Source organism: Akebia trifoliata, chromosome 3 (assembly GCF_017979445.1).
Source record: "Akebia trifoliata isolate Shusen 1 chromosome 3, ASM1797944v1, whole genome shotgun sequence".
NCBI classification, from domain to species: domain Eukaryota; kingdom Viridiplantae; phylum Streptophyta; class Magnoliopsida; order Ranunculales; family Lardizabalaceae; genus Akebia; species Akebia trifoliata.
In genome coordinates this window covers 42,303,318-42,327,652 of record NC_141377.1, presented here as the reverse complement: position 1 = coordinate 42,327,652, position 24,335 = coordinate 42,303,318, and the positions used below count along the sequence as shown (strand labels likewise).

Here is a 24,335-nt window from a genome sequence, read left to right as displayed (position 1 = left end):
CTAGTGAATTAAGTGTGTGCAATGAGACATTTTGTCTTTAAGGTGGGTACAATGAGCCATTTAGGTGCCACCCTTTGATTAGAAATCTAATTAATGATAGCTCATGATTATGCAAGGATTTTTGTTCCACAATTTTAAAACAAGAAGATTCCATCTATCAACTTGAATCAATAAATATTTTTAAATTTATTTTTGATAATTTAAACCTAAGTTTATAGAGAGATTTACCTGACACCCAACTGTTGCATTTTTATTACAAGAACAAACAAAAATTAATTATTATTATTATTATTTTTATTTTAAACTATAACTTATAGGGAGATTTGCCCGACAAACCCAACTGTTACATTTTTATTACAAAAACTCCCTTGAAATTCTAACAACTCCAAGGGAATCTTTGTTAACTACCAAAACTCACTTTATCAAATTTGTTATTAAGCAAACACTCGAGTAGGGATCCACATCTTAAAATTCAAATTTATGCGGTTAATTTGTTACTTAACATATCTTAGAGTGGATTCTAATTACATTAACTTGTGGTATCTAAAAACATGATTTGATGCCATAAGGTTATAAAGAACAAAATTATAAGAATTTAAAACAAAAGACCAAAAAAAAAAAAAAAAGATCATCATTGAATTTTAATTTTAAATTTGAGAGTTCGATAATCATCCATTTTCAACACCTAGATCAAGTTCAAAAATGTTTTTTTTTTTAATTTTTTCTTTTAAATCTGATTTTTTTTTTCATGAAATCTATAAGTCCGTGCCATTGGATTACTAATTTGATAATCCATGTGGGCCCAATGACTCTTAGTAAGATTTGAAATCTTACTAAATTAGTCATGATAACGTCATTCATAAAATAAGGTTTATTCAAATGACAAACTCGATAAGAGGTTTTGTAATAAAATGGCAATAAACAATTCTACCCGGTACATCTCTCTATAACACCCGATCCCTATCATGTAAACAGAAACACTAAAATCCATCACTAAAGTAATTGGTATATAATGACGGGATCCTAGCGTCACGTTCTTGCTATTACTGCGTCCACTATTTCTAGATGAAAGTACCATAACCTTAGCCACTTGCCCTTCAAGAGTCAAATACCTCATGTCGCATCACTAAATAGCTGTCCGCAATCACACAATAAAATCCAATAAATTGTAAAGTTTCTTTTTCAAAATCAATCCAGTTGACATGGAATACAAAGATTTACATCGTCCATAGTACTTTTTAATAAAATACTTGGACTTTGCGTGGCCTTGCCCCAGGTAAAGTGACAATTACCAAAACAAGCACAACTTTTGTTGAAATTATCATTCTAGTGCACTTTTCATTTTTATCCAAGCAAGTTTTTGGGCATAAAATGAATTGAATTTTATCCAAAATTCGAGTGATTCGAATTTGAATTTAACGGATTTAATTCATTGGAGTATATCGGAATAAGAAAATGGGTTGGATATGAGTTAATGTCTCCTTACCAGAGTCGGATCCAAGTTAGATACAAATCTATCTTTATATCCGCTTAGATCTAAATGACATAACACTTTAAAAATTATATTTTTATATATTTCAAAAAATATTTCTTATACTTTAATATAACATAAATTCTTATAAAATAAAAGAATTATAATGATAAAGTAGAATAGTATAACAATTAAAAAAGAAATATAACAAAAAATGTTGAACGGTCTAAAATTATTCGACCTGAATCAAGCTATTCAGCTAGGTCGGAACCGCATATGAATTTTGTGAAAGTAAAATAATTCAGATGTGGTTTTAGCTCCAAGGATCCGACTCATATACATATCTAAATCCGAATAAAAAATTCATATTTGGATATACTTGTATCCGACTCGAACCCGATTCATTTTAAGTCCTAACGAGCTTTTTTAGGTATTTATTCAAATTTTAAAATGACGATCACGCTAATAAGAATTAAAACATGAGGTAGCAATAATGTGACTTAATAAGTCAAGTATTTAAAGTCAAATATTGTTTGGTATTTTAACAGTGAGATCACTAGTATTTATTCTATATGTGACGATCTCGTTGAAAAACAATTCCCAAAATATGCAAGTGTGTTTTGGGAATTAAAATGAATAGTGTAATGGAATAGAAATTTTCCCATATTAAGCCCATGAATTGATAATTTACCCCAGTAAAAACATTGTCAAAACTAATTTTATTGATATTTTCACAATTATTTATTTAAAAAGCAAGAAAAAAAAATCATCTTGAATTTAGTACAACATGAAAATTCTACTGTTCTTAATAAATTCGAAAACAATCCACTATAATTCTTTTGAAACGTGCTAGAGTGACCTTAAGATTATACCTTATATCGCATATCCTGACGTGACAATGTGTAGGAATCATAGATGTTTTTTGACTTGTATCTCGATGAAAGAGAATCTATGGTACTTACACACTTTAATATTAGGATGTGCGATACTAAGCACAATCTTGAGGTCACTTCCGCATTATTCAATACTTTTAGGGCCCATTTCATCTATATTTTCACAAACTCCCGGTAGGTTGATGTGTCATCAACCAAGTCTTATATTATATAAAAGATTTAGAGTTTGGTTGAATGAATCCTATTTCATCATTAAAGTGGTCTAGGGTAAAATCTTCTACTCTTGACTCTTGAGGTGTATCCCTATCATAATATTCTTGAATTGATATTTAATCCTTTTATGACTATTCTAATCTCCTATTTATCTTTTATTTATATTAAGAGGATAAAACTAGTAAAGGCATGGTGTGGTGAATTTAGGTGCACCTCACTTGTACCAACCATAATAATCCTTTGTACCTTACATATATATGAGGGGCTTTATATTATTTTGCCCATCTATTACAAATAAGGATTTTATCCCTCTTGTAAAAAGATATAAATATCCTAAAAGTAATTTTTCACCTTGGAAATTGTAATCTTCTTTCTCCCTTGTTCCCATCAAATTTGTCCATTTTTTCCACTCTCTTTCCTAAAATAATTTTTAGCATTTGATTTTTCAATTTCCTCATCAAACCTTGGGATTTTGTCTCCATTTTCTTCTCATGACCCCTTTTTTTTTTTTTAAATCTTCTTCCCAAATGATAAGTTTTATTTCTTTTCCAGTGATAGTGCTAAATCTAAGCTATGGCCTATAGTTTAATGTTGTGCCAAACTTGAATTTAAATAGAATATAAATTTTGATATGGGCATTTATTTGGCTATTAACATATATAATGTAACTTGTGAAGCTCTATCCATCTATACTATCGTAGCGACCTTTGCACTATCTTAACGAATTTCTATGATTCTTATATTTATATTTTGGACTATTTTAGTAGTTTTTTGGGAGATAATGTTATTTTGCATGGTATCGAAGTGCTATACTATGTAATGATTTATACAATGTCGTAGATAGTCATACTATCATAACAATAATATTACAGTATGTGCACATTACATCATCTTTACCGATCACTTCTTTCCAACTAATAATTGTATCAAACCATTCTTTTATATAAATGATACTAAAATATTTCAAACCTATCTTTTACATTTCATTTTCGATAAAAAATTTGAGCATTATTTGATTCCATCAAGATCTAGAATTTCCATTGAATTTTTTTTTTCAAGTAGTTGCTTTGGAGGCTTTGATGACAAAAACGATTATGTTTTCAGTGATTGTATGTAGTGGATTTCTTACAAGGAAGCTCAATAGAAACTTCATTGCAAGAGGTTGTAAAGATCCAGAATGACCAAGTTGCAATCACAAAACCTAAATTAAATAGAGTATATTGTTTATATGGGCATTCATTTGACTATTATTATATATATTTTAAGATACCTAGTGAAGATCTATTCAAATAACATTATCATAGCGTTGTTTTAGTAGTAGTTCTATGCCTTTTGCATTTTAGAGTTGTTTTAGTAGTTTGGGGGTAATTTCAATTTTTAGGCAGTATCAAAATTATCACTATAAGATCAAAGTGATCAGTTTGCCATTATAACTATAATATCGTAACGATTATTACACTGTAATGTCATGCTGAATCTAAACTTATATAGAATGTAGTTTAATCCGGACGTCCATTTGATTATTGTTATACAGTCTTTAGGATGACTTGTGAAACTCTACGTAGTCACACTCTTAAAGTGATTGCTATACTATTGTAGTGATTGATACAAGTGTAGCAATCTTTATGGTATCAATAGTTTAACAATCACTAATATAGTATAGCTAAATAAATCTTTGCGAGATATCTACAAACACAATTATAATAAGGAAAATTCTGAAGTAACATTGAAATTGACATCGGTTGAGACATTGCTGACATGGATGTGTATATATATAGAATCATAAACACTTCCATCGAGATAAGAGTGAGAAGCATCTATGGTTTTGTGGAAACCAATGTCCCAAACGATGTGAATTTCAATATTACTCTAGCACAACTCTTATAATTATGGTCAAATGAATGTTTAAATCAAAGGTTACGCCCTGTTTAAGTTTTGTTCAGCACAACATCAATCACTTAGATTTAACGCTAGTATTGGAGAAGAAGTACTATTTATAATCGGAGAAGAAGATGAAAATGATGCCAAGGATTAGTTCTCTTTGCTTCAAACAATTTCTTTTGGGGATCCACGACAAAAATAATAACTACGTTTTTTAAGTACTATGAGGCAGTAAGGCCATGTTCGTTTGGGCTCTTGGAGCCAGCTTTTTTAGCTTTTCTAATTTTTAAGCCCAAAAAGCCGGAGAAACCATGTTTGTTTGGGCTTTTCTACTCCAACAACTTTTTATTAAAGCCAAAAAATGGCTCTTTTTTAGAGGTGGCCCAAGCCCGCTTCTTCGTAAGGCTTTTGTGCGAAGCCAGTTACCGAAAAACGGTTCAAACATAATTACTTAAATACCCCCACCTTTAACTGAATTTTCAACCCAAATATACCTAAAATCGAAAGAGAAATCAGATTTTCTCTGTCTCACTCTCTCTCATGTCTTCTTCTTCTTCTTCTTCTGTAAATCTCCATCTCACTTGTCAAGGATTTTAGCAAACCCCAGAACGACTCACTTCTGCTCGAACAAGAACCCAAACTCTTTTCTCTTCGCATCTATATGGCCATTTCAAGGTAAGAGTATCCTTCTCAACCCTTAGTTTGATTCGATTCTCACGATTTGCAGAATTCCTGATTTCTGGTAATCCTCATACCCACCTCCCTTTTAAATTCATTCTCATAGCAGAACTTATCAACTGATCTCATTTATTGGCAATTTATTTTGGTAGTTTTCTAGATCTGAAATCCGTCAAAATGGATTTGATTTGCAGCATAATCTGGTTCGAATCAGGTCCACATATGAGGTATTTTGTGATTTAAGAGAAAATCTGATATGAATGTGATCTTATATGCTAATACCTTAATTAGAGATTTAGGGAGTATTTGGTAGTGGAAATAAGTTAATTCCGATAGACTTCCAACCTTAAAAATGTTGTAAATTGGTTGGTTTACTTGTTTTATTTAGTTACAGGCCTATTTTAATAACCTCAAACTCACACACACACACATGCATGGGATAACTGATAAGAGTCCCATACAAGATTCTCAATCATGCAATTGAAAACAAATGGCTAGAATTATACAATACGAGAACTTTGGGTCCCATAGATAATCGCCTCATTTGCGTAAAAAAAAAATCCTTCCTAGAGTTGTTTTTGAGAAAAATATAGCTTTTTTTCTTTTTTTTTTTAATAAATGGATGGGCGTTCATCCTATGAAAATTATTTTTATTACACTGATTTTGATGCTTATTAGTTTCTTGATAAAGGATGCAGAGTGCATGATTTCATTTGATGGGTGGGGGGACAATGACGGGATTCCTGGGGACAATTCTTACTTACTATCATCAAGTGGTGAAGAGAGTGATATAGAGATTGTAATAAATCCAATTGGAGATGTTGACTTGCCTAGCATCAAAGAGCATATTGACTCATCTGATGGGGCTATGGCCGTGACTGCTCATTGCTTTACAATGCTTCGAAATAGACGCAAGAAAAATAGGCAAAGCATACCATTTACTATTAAACTTTAAATCTTTCTTGATCCTTGTTGTGAATAATAATTTTAATTCTTTAAAATGGTTTGTTATGATCACTCCATAAAGTAAAATGAATTTTAATTTTGGAAATGATTGGGGCACACCTTACTTTGAAGAGCACTTTGGATTCCAGTCACTTTAAAATAATTAGAATTAACATAATGTATATGGAGAGCAACTTTAGAGTTAGACATGAAGAGGAAAGACCAATAATAATTTATTGCTCATAAATATCCTAGAGTGGTTTTTTTTTTTCATTACCTTGGTTATATTATCCACAAGGTTAGCTATATTGAGGAGGATATTTGTAGAGTTAGAGCTAAATGATAAAAGTATAAGTGCTTCTGGAGTGCTATGTGATTGACACATCTCAATTAAATTAAAAGAAATGAATTATAACATGCCAGTAATATTGGATATGGTTTACGTTTTTTGGCAATCAAGAAACAATATGTTCATTAGATGTGGGCGATAGAGATGAGGTGTTGAGGCTGAATGGTATGACTAAGAAGATATATTTAGAAAGGAATGCATTTATGAAGTGCGCTGGATTTGGTTCTGAGATATTTCGAAGGTCTGAATATGGGTCTTTGGTAAGTGGCTCTGGAGATTTGGAGAGGATTAGTAAAGCCATTGGATAGAAGTAATAGGAACCGAAAATGCCTGTTTATTTTTTTAATGTTTTCCTTGGATTGTGTAATATTCTCGTTATTTCGATAGAATGTGTTTGTTTGTTTGAATGTTAATGTGTATGAGATGTTATATGGATGTTAGATTATGTATGGGATGTTATATGTGGATGTCGGATTGTGTAAATGTTATATGAATATTAGATTGTGTATTATGCAGGTATTTTATTTATCAGGAAAATTTCATATGTCCATTTATAAGAGGAGATGCTGTCAAAATTTCGATAGAATTATAATATTCTGATCATTTTTGTGCATTATCAATATTAAGGGTATTCTGGTCATTTTACCAGAATCCAGTAATAAAAAATTATTAAACAAACAAGCTTTTCTGGTTTCTGTGTTTCTGTAACAAACAAGCTTCTACTGAATATGACTTTTTAGGCTCTGGACTTCTGCTTCTTCCAGAAGCCAGCTTCTGGAGCTGAAGCTGGCTTCTGTAAAGAACAGACCCTAAGTTTCTTATAATAAGTCAATGTAAAGGATTACCTTAGATTGAGAATGATATGGGTAGGTAAAAAAAATAAGAATAATGGAAGGATGGATAAGAATTATTTTTTACTGGTTGTAGTAATTCGCATTATTTTCTTTGAATATGAGGGCAAAACATCATATCACAAGGAAGGGGGGTGTTACTGACTAAATCAGAAAATTAAATGACATCACCAAGGTCAAAGTATGCGTCTTGATGACGTGTTCATAATAGGTGACGGTGGGATGCAAAGCTCTAAAGTATGGATGGATCTGACTAAGGTTTCAACTTTTTATAAGTCGTTCACCTAACATTTTTAATTATAAAACCTCCAATATGCTTCCAAATAAATGTATTAAAATAAGTTTATTGGATATCAAAACACCAACTAATAAGGCATATTTGCCGTGCCCTCGACTTGATTTTTTTTAAAAACTAAAATCTTGGCCCTTAACTAAGCTATCCTATTATGACATCCGGACTAGTAAGTTAAAAAACAAATAATCAAATTAAATTAGTTATGTCTAAACTTTTGATTCAATCAATTTAGTGGGTAAATTTTTTTTTATCATGTCTTTGTCTCTGTCCCTCTCTTTCAATTGATCAGAATTACTCTTATGCATTTTCTCTTCTTTTCAACTACGATGAGAAGGAGAAGGGGAAGGAGAGACTTACAAATTAAGGTTCAAACGATTAAGTTAGCCAGATTAAAACTTCAAAGAGAATAAAATTACATATCTGGCCTTTAAATAATCAATTTTATTTATTTATTTATATAGATTTAATCTTCCTAATTATATTCTTAAGAACTCGAACATTATCATTCTCTTGGGACTGACATGTGGCTTGGATAGACACGAATTGGTATTTGGCTAGTATGTTTTGTGTAATGTTAAATGACGAGGAATGATATTTAATTTGTACTTTACAAATGCATGATAGGTTACTTATCTTGATTGGTTGATAACTTCGTCAACAAACTATTCCACATAGGTGACATCAATGAAGGTTAAGTACTTCTATTGAAATACATAAGATCCATTGAATTTAATCATTTTTTCACGTAGTGTTTAAAAAAGTCACGTCGAATTTACCTTTTTTTTCCTTTGGTGTTATCTCTGGACGTGTAACACCTGTCAATGGGAGCCGATTTTTTCTGCTCTTGCAATTCTAGTATGAAAAATACTCAACTATGAATAAGGTCTGGGAGACTAATCACAGTTTCTTGAATCAGCGAGGCCATCACCAGTTTAGTTTAATATGTAGGGAGGTAACTCAAAAAACTTTAAAAAGTAATCTTCATTTTACAGACAAATCAAGCTCTTCTTGGATTCCAAAGTGAGTTGAGGAATCAAAAGTTTTCCTTTTAGAAGATGTCACCATGATTCATGACGGGGGTGGCTGAGTGCTATGTGGTTAACGTGTTCTCGTGCATTGATTGCCGATTTTCAGTTTTTTCTACTCAAAGGTCCGTATGATTTTTAAGCAAATATGATTTTCATGGAAAAAATGACAGTAAATGAATAATGTGAAGGATATTTCTTGTTAGCTACCAAGGGACGACACGTGACACTTAAGAATTCGAGTCAAGTATAAAGATACGATGGTAAGTTTGGTGACTCGGTCACAAACCAACCATGGGTTTGGGTCTCGGTTGGAGAAAAGCAGGGAATAGATCAAAATGGATTAAATCGTCCCTCATTCAGATCGTCCATTTGCAATATCAACACGTATTTCGTAGTGGACACGTGATATCATTTGAAGAGGATTCTTTTCCTTTTTAATGTAATAACTAATTTACGTAAGGGTAATCTGGTTAATTGTATCCTAATAAGGGTTAGAACTCTTTTAGGGCTTTTTGAAAAAAAGGCCTTGAGGCCATCGAAAAGAAAAAAAGGTAGAGAGAAAGAGGAGGGAAGGAGGTCATGTAATCGGGATGTTTATAATGGAATGATTCCTCGAGTCCGTGGACGTAGACACGTTTGTTGAACCATGTAAAAAATCTGTCTTCTATTTCTCTTTTTCATATTTTCATTATCGTTTTAGGGGATTGAATGAAAAATGGTGGTAGAGGTTGATTTATCCCAAAATCGGTCTCCACAAATAACATTATTAAGAAGTGAATTTTTTTTTCCAGGAGTTGGAATGAGAAAATATTTTACTTCCAAAAGGTGGAAAATGGCGTAGGGGCACTAATATCTTGGATATGTGCATTATTGGGTATTTTTTTCATTTACTTAATGGATGTAAATCTTGAGGCAACTCAAAATCTTTTCAAATGGAATAATGCTGGAGTGACTTCAAGATTGACCTCAATTCACAAATTGCTGATGTGGAGGCGTGTATAGAACTGGCTTTCATCCAGATAGAAAAGCATTTATAATCTGTGCACACCTCCTCCACACCAGCAAAGTACGAATTGGGGTCAATCTTTGAACTTACTCCAGCAAGACTCTTTTAAGTCGTAGGAGGCATACTTGATTTAGGGTGGTAAGTCGAGAAAAATAAATAAAAAAGCCATCACGCAGACATGGTAGACTTAAGACACAAAATTTGATACTACCACCACTTAAAATAGGAAGAATATATAACACGTTTTAAAGTGACACTTAAACCTTAGTCCTCTGTAGCTTGTCTTGCTCTTTTTTTCCCAAAACACCCCCTATGTTATCAGGATAATAAAACTATTAGTAAAGGTAATTTTTTTGAGCTACACCAACAGCTACTTAATTAAGATTATTTGGAAAAGCAAAAGAAGGCAAATCTTTCTTGGATTGCATACTTAATAAAATTAGCAAAAGCTATTTTACTGCAATCAGTCAATACATCTTTAGAATCCCTCACTTAAAATATCTTTTAAGGAAAATAACATTTGTCTAATGTAATTGTTGATGATGTTTTTCTTTTCTTTGTTGCTCTTCTTTGAGGCTCTTTCGGCCTCTTTCTCTCTGATCAATATATTATATTTAAAAAAAAAAAAACATTTGTCATCTTTTACTTTCCCATGTATATATATACAATTATCTAATCATATTATTCTAATGATTCGTAATAAACTAATGCTCTTTTTTGCACACTCTTTGTACTCTCTGATTTTGGCACTTTACATAATTATAAATCTTTGCTTTGTGTATCCTCAAGCAGAGGTTCTATAGTTTTATGAAGGAGAGTGCAAAAAAAAATAAAGTCAGATTACCACAATTATTTTCTAATAATCATAAGATAACATAAATATAGGCCATACAATGCTACCATTGGATTTGCCCCACCATCCGAAAAACTCACTCTCTCTTGCATAATAATAATTCTGCCTTGAAACTAAAGAAAACAAATCCCAACAAACTTACCAATATCAAAGTGGTCCTGTTAATTTGCCTCAATGAGGTCCATATCTTATTATTCATCAAAGAAGAAAAGTTGCTCATAGCGCACTTTCAAATATCTAAACCACAGCAACATAAACTTCTCATCCCCACCCAACTCACACAGAAAAATAAAAATAAAAATAGAAGAAAAACATATTATATAGTTTTGGGCTATAAAAAAGGCTGTAAAAGTTGGCTGATGCATGATTAATTGTCAAGAAGATTGCTGCCAGCAACATCAACAACGAACCTGTACCGCACATCGTTCTTCTCCAACCTCTCTAAAGCCTTGTTGACATAATCCATCTTCACCATTTCGATCATGGAGCTAATTCCCTTCTCTTTGCAGAACTCCAGCATCTCTCCTGTTTCTTCCATGCTCCCAACAAACGTTCCCGTGATTGACTTCCTCCCTATAAAAAACACAAACAAATTCAGAATTTAATAAATAAAAATGGGAAGTAAAAGTGAGATTGGGATCTTAAGTTACTTCCATTATTAATGTGGGAGTCAATCCAAAGGTAGTGCGTATATCTATATGGGTCCCGTTCGCCACCCTTAGTTTTACCACACACTTTAACAAACGCGTTTTGTCTTATATGGGTTAGAAGTTTCGGAATGAGCTGATTTTTGGTGAGGATGATCTCTATGGTGAGGAGATCATCCTCACCAAAAATCAGCTCATTCCAAAACTTCTAACCCCATCAAAATTGATTTACAAAAAATGGACGGTCCACGATTTTTCAACGTGTAAACATGGGGCTAAACATTTCGGAATGGGCTGATTTTTGGGGAGGATGATCTTCTAATCATAGAGATCATCCTCACCAAAAATCAGCTCATTCCAAAACTTCTAAACCATGTAGGACAAAAAACGTTTGTTAAAGTGTGTGGTAAAACTTAGGGTGCTGAACATTTCCCTATATATATATATATATAAACACCTTTAAAACAGGACTTTTTTTTTTCTCGAAATAACCGATAATTCTCTATTCACACGTCATTATCTTGTAGGTGTTGGACATTCAAAGGTTTCAAATCTTAAATTGTATCCACTTGATTATCCAAAGTAAACGTTAAAAAAAAAAAATTGATAGATCTGAAGGCTAGAGTAATTTACTGTTGATTAGCCCCAAGACCAGTTTGTAGAAAGACGGAACAGAGTTTAAAGATTAAAATTTGAGTGAAAGTGAGATATATGGGCTTAATAGGTTTGGATTTTAAAGGTAACACTGTTAAAAAAAAACTAGAAAAGTTAAAGGTAAAGCTTGTAATTAGGAATGACTATATATCCATTTTAGGGCATAAAACGTGTCGGATCCATCCAAATTATGTTACACAAATTCGGATCCTAAGACCATATCTGGATCCAAAATAGGTTATTAATTGAAATATCCATCTCTAAGATAGCTATTAAGTAAATAAAAAAGGAAAGTTGAAATATAGTAAAATATTTATACAAATAAAAAAGGAAAGTTGGATAGATTAGAATTATGAAGTATCGAGCTACGCCCGAGAAGAGAAGATGAGAGAATATGGACAGTGAGTAAGGACGGAAGGTTTTCGATTCGTTCATTTTACCAATCCTTGTGCAATGATGGGGAATCGTTATTCCCTCATGTTTCAATTTGGGGTCCGAAAGTGCCAAGCAAAATCGCCTTCTTCACATAGACAGCGGCTTTAAGAAGGATTCAGACAACGGACTTTTTGATGCAGCGTGGATGGTGTGGGGCGAGTTGGTGTGTGCTATGTATGAATAACGGAGAATCATCGGATCACCTTTCAATCCATTGCAAATTCTCACATGCCATTTGGGTCCATTTTTTTAAGTTATTCGGGGTCGTGACATGCTTACCGAATTCGGTCAAGGATATATTCATTGGTTGGTCGACAATTGGGTACTCGTTTGGCGGCACAAAGAGGATACTGTGGAGCATCACACCGTTTGCAATTTGTTGGGGGGTGTGGTTTGAAAGGAATAGACGAATTTTTGAGGGGAAACACAAAGATTACACAGATTCGATTATGTCTATTTTGGGTTTTATATTTTGTTGGTCCAAAGTATATACGGAACTTAGGGGCTTGTTTTTCGAGGATTTTTTGTTTAATTGGGATGGGATTTGTGGGCATTTACGTGAATAATTCTGATTTGTAAGGCTTTCCAGATTGGTCAACTCGACCGATTTGGTTTTTTTCTTGAATGCAATGCTACTTATCAAAAAAAAAAAAAAGTAATGATTTTCTAAAGCAGCCTACTCTCTCATCGCAGAACTGTAGATCATTTGCCTCGGGATACGTACAATTAGAAATCCTTTTTCTTTTTGTATTCCGAGGCAAATGAGTGTGATGACGGGAGCGTGTCAAAGAGGCGTCATTTTATCACGATTCAAGAATTATAGATATTTAAGGATCTTGGGAAAATCCCATCTCAGAAACTTTCCTTTTCCTTCCATATTCCATACTATTTCAAATACAGTAGTTTATTATTTATGAAGAATAATTTTCAGGGAGGTAAAGGAGATTTTCAAGGGAGGCAATTGTAAAAAATTGAAAAATCAGATAAACTCACCAAGCATCACCATGGGAGAGACGAACTGCAGAGGTGTTGAAATAACGCCCATCAATATCAACCTACCATCAACCTTCAAGAGAGAAAGGTAAGGCTCGAGTGGATGAAACGCAGGAACTGTATCTAGTATATAGTCGAGGCTGTCTACGGCTTGTTGCATCTGAGCCGCATCCGAGCTTACTAGATACGCGTCCGCCTCGAGATGCCCCATCGCCTCCTCTCTCTTCTTATCAGATGAACTGATGACAGTCACGTGATGACCCATAGCCTTCGCTATCTTCACACCCATGTGTCCAACCCCTCCAAGACCCAGAATCGCTCCCTTTAATCCACTCTTCATCAAACCAAAATGCCTCAATGGGCTGTACACTGTTAACCCGGCGCACAATAGCGGTGCTGCTTGTTCTGGTGCCATCCCATCTGGTATTTTTACAACAAACCTAAAAAAAAAAAAAAAGGAATGATCCAGTGTATTCCAGAGTAGAATAAATCTGTAGAAAAAGAACAAATTTATGATTGATTTACTTCTGATCAACGACCATGGCACCAGCAAAACCTCCTTGGGTTGGTTTCCCATCAGTATAGACATCATTGTAGGACCAGATTTTCTTGTTACAGTATTGTTCGATGTTTGATTTACATGGAGAGCAATCCCTGCAACATCCAACAAGTAAGCCCACTCCCACACAATCTCCAACTTTAAATTTGGTTACATCGGAACCAACCTCAATTACTTCACCTGTAACTTCATGCCTTTTTTTTTTCAAATTTATAAACAAAAAAAAAAAAAACACAAAATCAGAAAAAGAAGGAAAAAAAGAAAGAAAGAAACAGAGCATGTATTTGGGATGAAAAGAAAGAAGGGGTTACCCACCCAGGAACCATAGGATAGTTAGACATGCCGAGGTCATTCTTGGCTTGATGGATGTCAGTGTGGCAGATACCACAATAAATGACCTTGATGTACACGTCTTGCGGGCCAGTGCTCCTGTTTTTTTTTTTTTTTTTTCATAGAAAAAATTGTTAGAGAGGAGATGAGATTGATATAAGAAAAGAGATATTAGAGGGATTGTGTGTTTCACCTTAGTGAAAAAGTGTAAGGAGATAGGATCCCTGTTGGGTCTCTTGCTGCAAATCCTGTTGTCGTTCTCTCCTTCTCAAGGCTACCCATTTGAGATTTTGAGTTGCACAGCTAGAAAGAGAGGGTATTATGGGAAGAATGAGGAGGAGGGGAACAGGACTGAGAGAATTTCTATAAGAAAAAAGGAATAAATAGAGAGAGTAACAAAGCGTTTTTTGGCAATTGGAGCCACGCGGCGTATCTGTGGTGGAGAGGTGCGGTGGGTGGAAGGGTGGGTCACAATACGCTACGGTATAAGAGGCAGCATGATTGTATATACCAAATCACAAGCCCTTAATCTTTGTACCTTTTCATTATGTTTTATCGGAGATGAGCTAAGCACGTTTTTAAACGCTCTAATAAAAATAAAAAAGAGAGATTTACGGGCAGACGTATCTTGTTCTAATTTTATTACAAAAACTCACTTACTTTATCAAGTTTCTTATCGAGCCAACGTTTACTTGATGAATCAGGCAAGCATGGCTTGCTTAGTCAGATTTTAGATCTTACTAAGGGATGTGGGAATCACATGTATTATCAAAATGACAATCTAACACCGCTTACTTTCTAAATTTCATGAAAAAAGTTGGAAAAAAATCTTTTCTGAGTTTGATCCAAAAAGTTGAAAATGAAACTTCTAAATTTAAATCTAAAATTCAATAATGAAAATTAATTTCTTTCAAATTTGACTTTTCAAAATTCTTAGAATTATTTTCTTTAAAACCCTGTGACATCATATCATATTTTCTAACTCCAAAAATTGATGAGGTTGGGATCTACTCCAACATATGTTTAGTAACCAATTAATGCTTTATTTTGAATTCTATGATGTGGATTTCCACTTGTGGCTAACAAGTTTCGTATAGGGAGGTTTGGTGGCTAAGAAACTTCATAAAGTTAGGTTCCTTCGAGTTGTCAAAATGTAGACTTTAATGGTACAAATCACCATATGCCATTGGAGGAGTATTAGTAAAATTCCCATTGGGATTAGGAGGGTAAAAGAGAAAAAATAATAAAATTGGGGAAATATTATTTAGAAGAATCGTGATAATTTGACTTATCCACATGACATACTCAGTCGACACGCTAACATGACATGTTTGGGAACCATAAATTTGCTTTCCTCTAGATACATAATTGTGTTTTCCCATAAAAAATGCAATTCTGTATCTTAAAGAGCGCATATCTATGATTCTCAAACATGTGATGTCAGAGGTGTTGATTGAGTATGCCACGTGGGCAAGTTAGATTATCATGACTATATTTAAAAAGTGGTAAAGTTGCAAAAGCATCTTCTATTGCCCTTTAAGGTTAGATGGATAAGAAAGGAAAAATAATGATGTTAGAGAGGTATTATAGAAAAGGAGATACTAAAATCTAAGATCTCATGAGAATGTTAATATTATTCAATACATTTTTTTAATAATACCCATATTCACTTTGTCTTTTAGGTAAAAAAGATAAGAGTATATTGATTTTTTACATAATAAATTATTGTTTGTATTGATTGTCAAAACATTTATTATAAACAAAATATTTAAATAAAAATATTAAATATCATTTGCATTTGTTAAGTAAAAAGATTAATATATCATTGTCTTTTCCACTAAAAGATAAAATAAATAATGGTATTATTAAAGAAAAAAAGTGTTAAAGAATGCTAACGTCCCTATTAAATCTTGAAAGTTAGCATTTCTCTTACAGAAAAAAATGTGGAGAAAAGGAAAAACAATAAAATTGAATGGGTGAATAAAAAAGACAATAAAGTGGATGGTGTGGACCCAACTCTACTATAATTGGAGTGGGACCCACAATTATATTTTTAATTATTACATAGATGTTTATATTAGACTTAATTTGCACTCCACATTGAGCCCACATGTTCATCAATGTTTGGCCCACCCTATGACTCATTGATAATTACTCATCTCTTAATCCAATCTGAGTTTTAATCGTCCACGTTCAACACATGATGAAAATTGCTCAAATAAAATGATTAGAAAATAGAAATTGTTGGACTAAAAACAATCCATTATGAGAAAAAGAAAAATATTGAAGTGGCTGAGCAGGAGACTACGTTACACACTGTGTTGACATGGAGGTGTGTACAGAACCATAGAGCTTTTCCTCGAGATAAAAGTGAAAAAAACATATGGTTATGTGTGCAACTCCACATCAACACAGTGTGCCTGCACAGTCAGCCCCGACTAGTCTCAAAAAATAATCTTAAATTTATAGGGCAAACAAATCTAAGGTTGATAAAAGCTTCTTGAGATTTCTTAAGCACCTTAAATTAAATCACAAAGAATAAGGAATCTCAAATCTAGAGGGTGCAATATTTATCCTATATAAGAGAGGAAATAGCCTAATTGAGATGTAACCATTGTGACATCAAAAAACATGATCTGATGCCATGGGATTATAGAAGAAAAAAAATCTATTAACTTCGAAAAAAATTATTATTAATTTTTATTGTTAAATTTTAAATTTAAATTTGGGAATTCCATGAAAATTCACTAGCCATCCATTTTTTAAACCTTGGATACGAGTTTTTTCAACAATAAACTATGGAGACTCAAGCCAAGATCAAAGTTTGTATCCACAAAAATCATTAAAGATGGTAGTCGGTGGTGTATAATGGTCAAATGGAAAATAGAAGTCTGCCACGTGGCTAGTTTTCCAGCGAGACTCTTTGATTATTCAATAGTCCCCTGATCATTAAAGCCCGTATGATCAAGTAAAACAAAGATTGAGCAAAGAAAAGTTCAATCTTTATCTCTCGTCTAATGTCACAATCCTTTACTTGAAAATGACAATAACGTGGTAGAGTGCTGACCATTTTTCTACTCCAAGCGTATGGACTACCAACCATTTATCTAAGAAATTAGTACAAACTTCTCTCTCCCATTATTCTACATTTGCATAAAAACCTGGCCTACGCAACCAAAAATAAATAAATAAATAAGTAATAAATTGAGATTAAGATTCTTGCTCGATGTATTGCAAATGTAAAAAATCTGTCTTCTATTTCTCTTTTTCATATTTTCATTATCGTTTTGGGGGATTGAATGAAAAATGGTGGTATAGGTTGATTTATCCCAAAATCGGTCTCCACAAATAACATTATTAGGAAGTGAATTTTTTTTTTCAGGAGTTGGAATGAGAAAATATTTTACTTCCAAAGGTGAAAAATGGCTTAGGGGCACTAATATCTTGGATATGTGCATTATTGGGTATTTTTTTCATTTACTTAATGGATGTAAATCTTGAGGCAACTCAAAATCTTTTCAAATGGAATAATGCTGGAGTGACTTCCAGATTGACCTCAATTCACAAATTGCTGATGTGGAGGCGTGTATAGAACTGGCTTTCATCCAGATAGAAAAGCATTTATAATCTGTGCACACCTCCTCCACACCAGCAAAGTACCAATTGGGGTCAATCTTTGAACTTACTCCAGCAAGACTCTTTTAAGTCCTAGGAGGCATACTTGATTTAGGGTGGTAAGTCGATAAAAATAAATAAAAAAGCCATCACGCAGATATGGTAGGCTTAAGACACAAAATTTGATACTACCACCACTTAAAATAGGAAGAATGTATAACACGTTTTAAAGTGACACTTAAACCTTAGTCCTCTGTAGCTTGTCTTGCTCTTTTTTTTTTTTCCCCCAAAACACCCTTTATGTTATCAGGATAATAAAACTATTAGTAAAGGTAATTTTATTGAGCTACACCAACAGCTACTTAATTAAGATTATTTGGAAAAGCAAAAGAAGGCAAATCTTTCTTTGGATTGCATACTTAATAAAATTAGCAAAAGCTATTTTACTGCAATCGGTCAATACTTCTCTAGAATCCCTCACTTAAAATATCTTTTAAGGAAAATAACATTTGTCTAATGTAATTGTTGATGATGTTTTTCTTTTCTTTGTTGCTCTTCTTTAAGGCTCTCTCAGCCTCTTTCTTTCTTATATTCCCTCTCTGATCAATATATTATATTTAAAAAAAAAAAAAAACATTTGTCATCTTTTACTTTCCCATGTATATATATACAATTATCTAATCATATTATTCTCTAATGATTCGTAATAAACTAATGCTCTTTTTTGCACACTCTTTGTACTCTCTCTGACTTTGGCACTTTACAAAATTATAAATCTTTGTCTTTGTGCATCCTCAAGCAGAGGATCTATAGTTTTGTGAAGGAGCGTGCAAAAAAAATAAAGTCAGATTACCACAATTCTTTTCTAATAATCATAGGATAACATAAATATAGGCCATACAATGCTACCATTGGGTTTGCCCCACCATCCGAAAAACTCACTCTCTCTTGCAGAATAATAATTCTGCCTTGAAACTAAAGAAAACAAATCCCAACAAACTTACCAATATCAAAGTGGTCCTGTTAATTTGCCTCAATGAGGTCCATATCTTATTATTCATCAAAGAAGAAAAGTTGCTCATAGCGCGCTTTCAAATATCTAAACCACAGCAACATAAACTTCTCATCCCCTCCCAACTCACACAGAAAAATAAAAATAAAAATAAAAATAGAAGAAAACATATTATATAGTTTTGGGCTATAAAAAAGGCTGTAAAAGTTGGCTGATGCATGATTAATTGTCAAGAAGATTGCTGCCAGCAACATCAACAACGAACCTGTACCGCACATCGTTCTTCTCCAACCTCTCTAAAGCCTTGTTGACATAATCCATCTTCACCATTTCGATCATGGAGCTAATTCCCTTCTCTTTGCAGAACTCCAGCATCTCTCCTGTTTCTTCCATGCTCCCAACAAACGTTCCCGTGATTGACTTCCTCCCTATAAAAAACACAAACAAATTCAGAATTTAATAAATAAAAAATGGGAAGTAAAAGTGAGATTGGGATCTTAAGTTACTTCCATTATTAATGTGGGAGTCAATCCAAGGGTAGTGCGTGTATATATATATATATATCCAAACACCTTTAAAACATGACTTTTTTTTCTCGAAATAATTCTCTATTCACATGCCATTATCTTGTTGATGTTGGACATTCAAAGGTTTCAAATCTTAAATTGTATCCACTTGATCATCCAAAGTAAACGTAAAAAAAAAATTGATAGATCTGAAGGCTAGAGTAATTTACTGTGATACCCTCATAAAAAATGAGACCCACTCGATTGATTAGCCCCAAGACCAGTTTGTAGAAAGACGGAAGAGAGTTTAAAGATTAAAATTTGAGTGAAAGTAAGATACATGGGCTTAATAGGTTTGGATTTTAAAGGTAACACTGTTAAAAAAAAACTAGAAAAGTTAAAGGTAAAGCTTGTAATTAGGAATGACTATATATCCATTTTAGGGCATAAAACGTGTCGGATCCATCCAAATTATTTTTCACAAATTCGGATCCTATCTGGATCCAAAATAGGTTATTAATTGAAATATCTATCTCTAAGATAGCTATTAAGTAAATAAAAAAGGAAAGTTGAAATATAGTAAAATATTTATTTATACAAATGAAAAAGGAAAGTTGGATAGATTAGAATTATGAGTAATGATTTTCTAACGCAGCCTACGCTCCCATCGTAGAACTGTAGATCATTTGCCTCGGGATACGTATACTTACAAATCCTTTTTTTTATGTATTCCGAGGCAAATGATCTAAAGTTGTGTGATGACGGGAGCGTGTCAAAGGGGCGTCATGTTATCACGATTCAAGAATTATAGATATTTAAGGATCTTGGGAAAATCCCATCTCAGCAACTTTCCTTTTCCTTCCATATTCCATACTATTTCAAATACAGTAGTTTGTTATTTATGAAGAATAATTTTCAGGGAGGTAAAGGAGATTTTCAAGGGAGGTAATTGTAAAAAATTGAAAAATCAGATAAACTCACCAAGCATCACCATGGGAGAGACGAACTGCAGAGGTGTTGAAATAACGCCCATCAATATCAACCTACCATCAACCTTCAAGAGAGAAAGGTAAGGCTCGAGTGGATGAAACGCAGGAACTGTATCTAGTATATAGTCGAGGCTGTCTACGGCTTGTTGCATCTGAGCCGCATCCGAGCTTACTAGATACGCGTCCGCCTCGAGATGCCCCATCGCCTCCTCTCTCTTCTTATCAGATGAACTGATGACAGTCACGTGATGACCCATAGCCTTCGCTATCTTCACACCCATGTGTCCAACCCCTCCAAGACCCAGAATCGCTCCCTTTAATCCACTCTTCATCAAACCAAAATGCCTCAATGGGCTGTACACTGTCAACCCGGCGCACAATAGCGGTGCTACTTGTTCTGGTGCCATCCCATCTGGTATTTTCACAACAAACCTAAAAAAATACAAACAAACAAAAAAAAGGAATGGTCCAGTGTATTCCAGAGTAGAATAAATCTGTAGAAAAAGAACCAAGTTTATGATTGATTTACTTCTGATCAACGACCATGGCACCAGCAAAACCTCCTTGGGTTGGTTTCCCATCAGTATAGACATCATTGTAGGACCAGATTTTCTTGTTACAGTATTGTTCGATGTTTGATTTACATGGAGAGCAATCCCTGCAACATCCAACAAGTGCGCCCACTCCCACACAATCTCCAACTTTAAATTTGGTTACATCGGAACCAACCTCAATTACTTCACCTGTAACTTCATGCCTTTTTTTTTTCAAATTTATAAACAAAAAAACCCAAAATCAAAAAAAGAAGAAAAAGAAGGAAAAAAAGAAAGAAAGAAACAGAGCATGCATTTGGGATGAAAAGAAAGAAGGGGTTACCCACCCAGGAACCATAGGATAGTTAGACATGCCGAGGTCATTCTTGGCTTGATGGATGTCAGTGTGGCAGATACCACAATAAATGACCTTGATGTACACGTCTTGCGGGCCAGTGCTCCTGTTTTTTTTTTTCATAGAAAAAATTGTTAGAGAGGAGATGAGATTGATATAAGAAAAGAGATATTAGAGGGATTGTGTGTTTCACCTTAGTGAATAAGTGTAAGGAGATAGGATCCCTGTTGGGTCTCTTGCAGCAAATCCTGTTGTCGTTCTCTCCTTCTCAAGGCTACCCATTTGAGACTTTGAGTTGCAGAGCGAGAAAGAGAGGGTATTATGGGAAGAATGAGAAGGAGGGGAACAGGACTGAGAGAATTTCTATAAGAAAAAGGAATAAATAGAGAGTAACAAAGCGTTTTTTTAGCAATCGGAACCACGCGGCGTATCTGGTGGAGTGGTGCGGTAGGTGGAAGGGTGGGTCACAATACGCTACTATATAAGAGGCAGCATGATTGTATATACCAAATCACAAACCCTTAACCTTTGGACCTTTTCATTATGTTTCATCGGAGATGAGTAGACGTATCTGTTCCAATTTTATTACAGGCAGAGACTATCTTGTTCTAATTTTATTACAAAAACTCACTTACTTTATCAAATTTCTTACCAAACCAACCTTTACTTTATGAATCAGCCTAGCATGACTAGCTTAGTCAGATTTTAGATCTTAAAAAGGGTTGTGGGGATCACATGTATTATCAAAATGACAATCTAACATCACATACTTCTAATTTCACAAAAAAATTAAGATTAAAAAGGAAAAAAATCTTCTGAGTTTGATCCAAAAAGTTGCAAATGAATGACTACCAAACTCCTAAATTTAAATCTAAAATTCAATAATGAAAATTAATTTCTTTTCAAATTTGACTTTTCAAAATTCTTAGAATTGTTTTCTTTAAAACCCTGTGACATCAGATCATATTTTTTAACTCCAAAAATTGATGAGGTTGGGATCTACTCCAACATATGTTAAGTAACAAATTAACGCTTCATTTTGAATTTTATGACGTGGATTCCCACTTGTGGCCTACAAGTTTCGTATAGGGAGGTTTGGTGGCTAAGAAATTTCATAAAGTTAGGTTCCCTTTGAATTGTCAAAACGTGATCAAAATTACAAAGGAACACTACTATCCACTGGTTGATGTAGATTTCAATGGTACAAATCACCATATGCCATTGGAGGAGTATTAGTAAAATTCCCTTTGGGGTTAGGAGGGTAAAAGAGAAAAACTAATAAAATTGGGAAAATGTTACTTAGAAGAATCGTGATAATTTGACTTATCCACATGACATACTCAGTCGACACGCTAACATGACATGTTTGGGAACCATAAATTTGCATTCCTCTGGATACATAATTGTGTTTTCCCATAAAAAATGCAATTTTGTATCTTAAAGAGCGCATATCTATGATTCTCAAACATGTGATGTCAGAGGTGTTGATTGAGTATGCCACGTGGGCAAGTTAGATTATCATGACTATATTTAAAAAGTGGTAAAGTTGCAAAGGCATCTTCTATTGCTCTTTAAGGTTAGAGGGATAAAAAAGGAAAAATAATGATGTTAGAGAGGTATTATAGAAAAGGAGATACTAAAGTCTAAGATCTAATGAAGACTTTAACATTCTCCAATACATTTTTTTTTAATAATACTCATATTCACTTTGTCTTTTAGTGAAAAAGATAAGAGTATATTGATTTTTTATATAATAAATGATTGTTTGTATTGATTGTCAAAATATTTATTACAAATAAAATATTAAATATCATGAGCATTTGTTATATAACAAAGCTAATATATCATTGTCTTTTCCACTAAAAAATAAAATAAATAACGGTATTATATCTTGAAAGTTAGTATTTCTCTTATAGAAAAAAAATGTGGAGAAAAGAAAAAATAATAAAATTGAATGGGTGAATAAAAAAGACAATAAAGTGGATGGTGTGGACCCAACTCTACTATAGTTGGAGTGGGACCCACAGTTATATTTTTAATTATTACATAGATGTTTATATTAGACTTAATTTGCACTTCACACTGAGCCCAAATGTTCATCAATGTTTGGCCTACCCTATGACTCATTGATAATTACTCATCTCTTTAATCCAATTTGAGTTTTAATCATCCACGTTCAATACATGATGAAAATTGATCAAATAAAATGATTAGAAAATAGAAATTGTTGGACTAAAAACAATCTATTATGAGAAAAAGAAAAATATTGAAGTGGCTGAGCAGGAGACTACGTTACACACTGTGTTGACGTGAAGAAAACCATAGAGCTTTTCCTCGAGATAAAAGTTAAAAAAATATATGGTTATGTGTGCAACTCCACATCAACATAGTGTGCCTGCATAATCACCCCAACTAGTCTCTAAAAATAATCCTAAGTTTATAGGGCAAACAAATCTAAGGTTGATAAAAGCTTCTTGAGACTTCTTAAGCACCATAAATTAAATCACAAAAAATAAGGAGTATCAATTCTAGAGGGTGCAATATTTATCGTATATAAGAGAGGAAATAGCTTAATTAAGATGTAATCATTGTGGCATAAAAAAACATGATCTGATGTCATGAGATTGTAGAAGAAAAAAAATCTATTAACTTCGAAAAAAATTATTATTAATTTTTATTGTTAAATTTTAAATTTAAATTTAAGAGTTTCATGGAAATTCACTAGCCATCCATTTTTAAAACCTTGGATACAAGTTTTTGAATAAAATCTATAGGGGTCGTGGTGTTGGATTGCCTGATAACTCATTTGAACTCAAAAGACACTTGCTAAGAGTTAAAATCTTACTAAATTAGTAAAGAAAGCATTTTTTTTTTAAAGGAAAACTAGGTTGATCACAATGTGTACCGATGAAAATAGTTGACTTGACCTAACATCACTCTGCCAGAGTGTAAAGTGATTAATTGACCGGAGAAGGTAACCTAAGCAAGACATGGGTACTACCACGATGATGTTTGTTCACATCATACAAGTATGGGATGGACGAGCTTTGTTGGATGTCCATACGATATCTCTTTAATCACGTGTCAACATCCGAGAGTGTGGTATTGAGCTGACCAAATGATTTGTGTTACACCCAAGTATTTTAAGTCACATGGATAATGATTCACTTGAAGGTAAAATATGCAATTTTCTTGATCTTAAATTTATTATATCAAAATTTTAATTGGATTATTTAGATCCCCA

General features: G+C 33.3%; 2 protein-coding genes and 1 long non-coding RNA gene across 3 annotated transcripts; 1 reads left to right on the top strand and 2 right to left on the bottom strand.

The window, feature by feature from the left end:
* The first annotated feature begins 4,973 nt into the window (after positions 1 to 4,973).
* On the top strand, positions 4,974 to 6,586 carry LOC147407088 (uncharacterized). The gene is made up of 2 exons (XR_015176703.1): positions 4,974 to 5,363; positions 5,828 to 6,586. It is a non-coding gene; the product is annotated as an uncharacterized LOC147407088 (long non-coding RNA).
* A 4,030-nt stretch (positions 6,587 to 10,616) lies between these two features.
* LOC147407087 (putative cinnamyl alcohol dehydrogenase 1) lies at positions 10,617 to 14,468 on the bottom strand. Its single transcript, XM_086435478.1, has 5 exons — positions 14,275 to 14,468; positions 14,067 to 14,180; positions 13,718 to 13,945; positions 13,193 to 13,632; positions 10,617 to 11,036 (listed from the first exon to the last, which is right to left on the bottom strand). Exons 1-5 carry the CDS (start codon positions 14,361 to 14,363, stop codon positions 10,831 to 10,833), a joined length of 1,077 nt encoding a protein of 358 aa, XP_086291604.1. The 5' UTR covers positions 14,364 to 14,468; the 3' UTR covers positions 10,617 to 10,830.
* A 4,243-nt stretch (positions 14,469 to 18,711) lies between these two features.
* Positions 18,712 to 21,451, bottom strand: LOC147407086 (putative cinnamyl alcohol dehydrogenase 1). The gene is made up of 5 exons (XM_086435477.1): positions 21,285 to 21,451; positions 21,084 to 21,197; positions 20,733 to 20,960; positions 20,196 to 20,635; positions 18,712 to 19,136 (listed from the first exon to the last, which is right to left on the bottom strand). Exons 1-5 carry the CDS (start codon positions 21,371 to 21,373, stop codon positions 18,931 to 18,933), a joined length of 1,077 nt encoding a protein of 358 aa, XP_086291603.1. The 5' UTR covers positions 21,374 to 21,451; the 3' UTR covers positions 18,712 to 18,930.
* Positions 21,452 to 24,335: the final 2,884 nt, after the last annotated feature.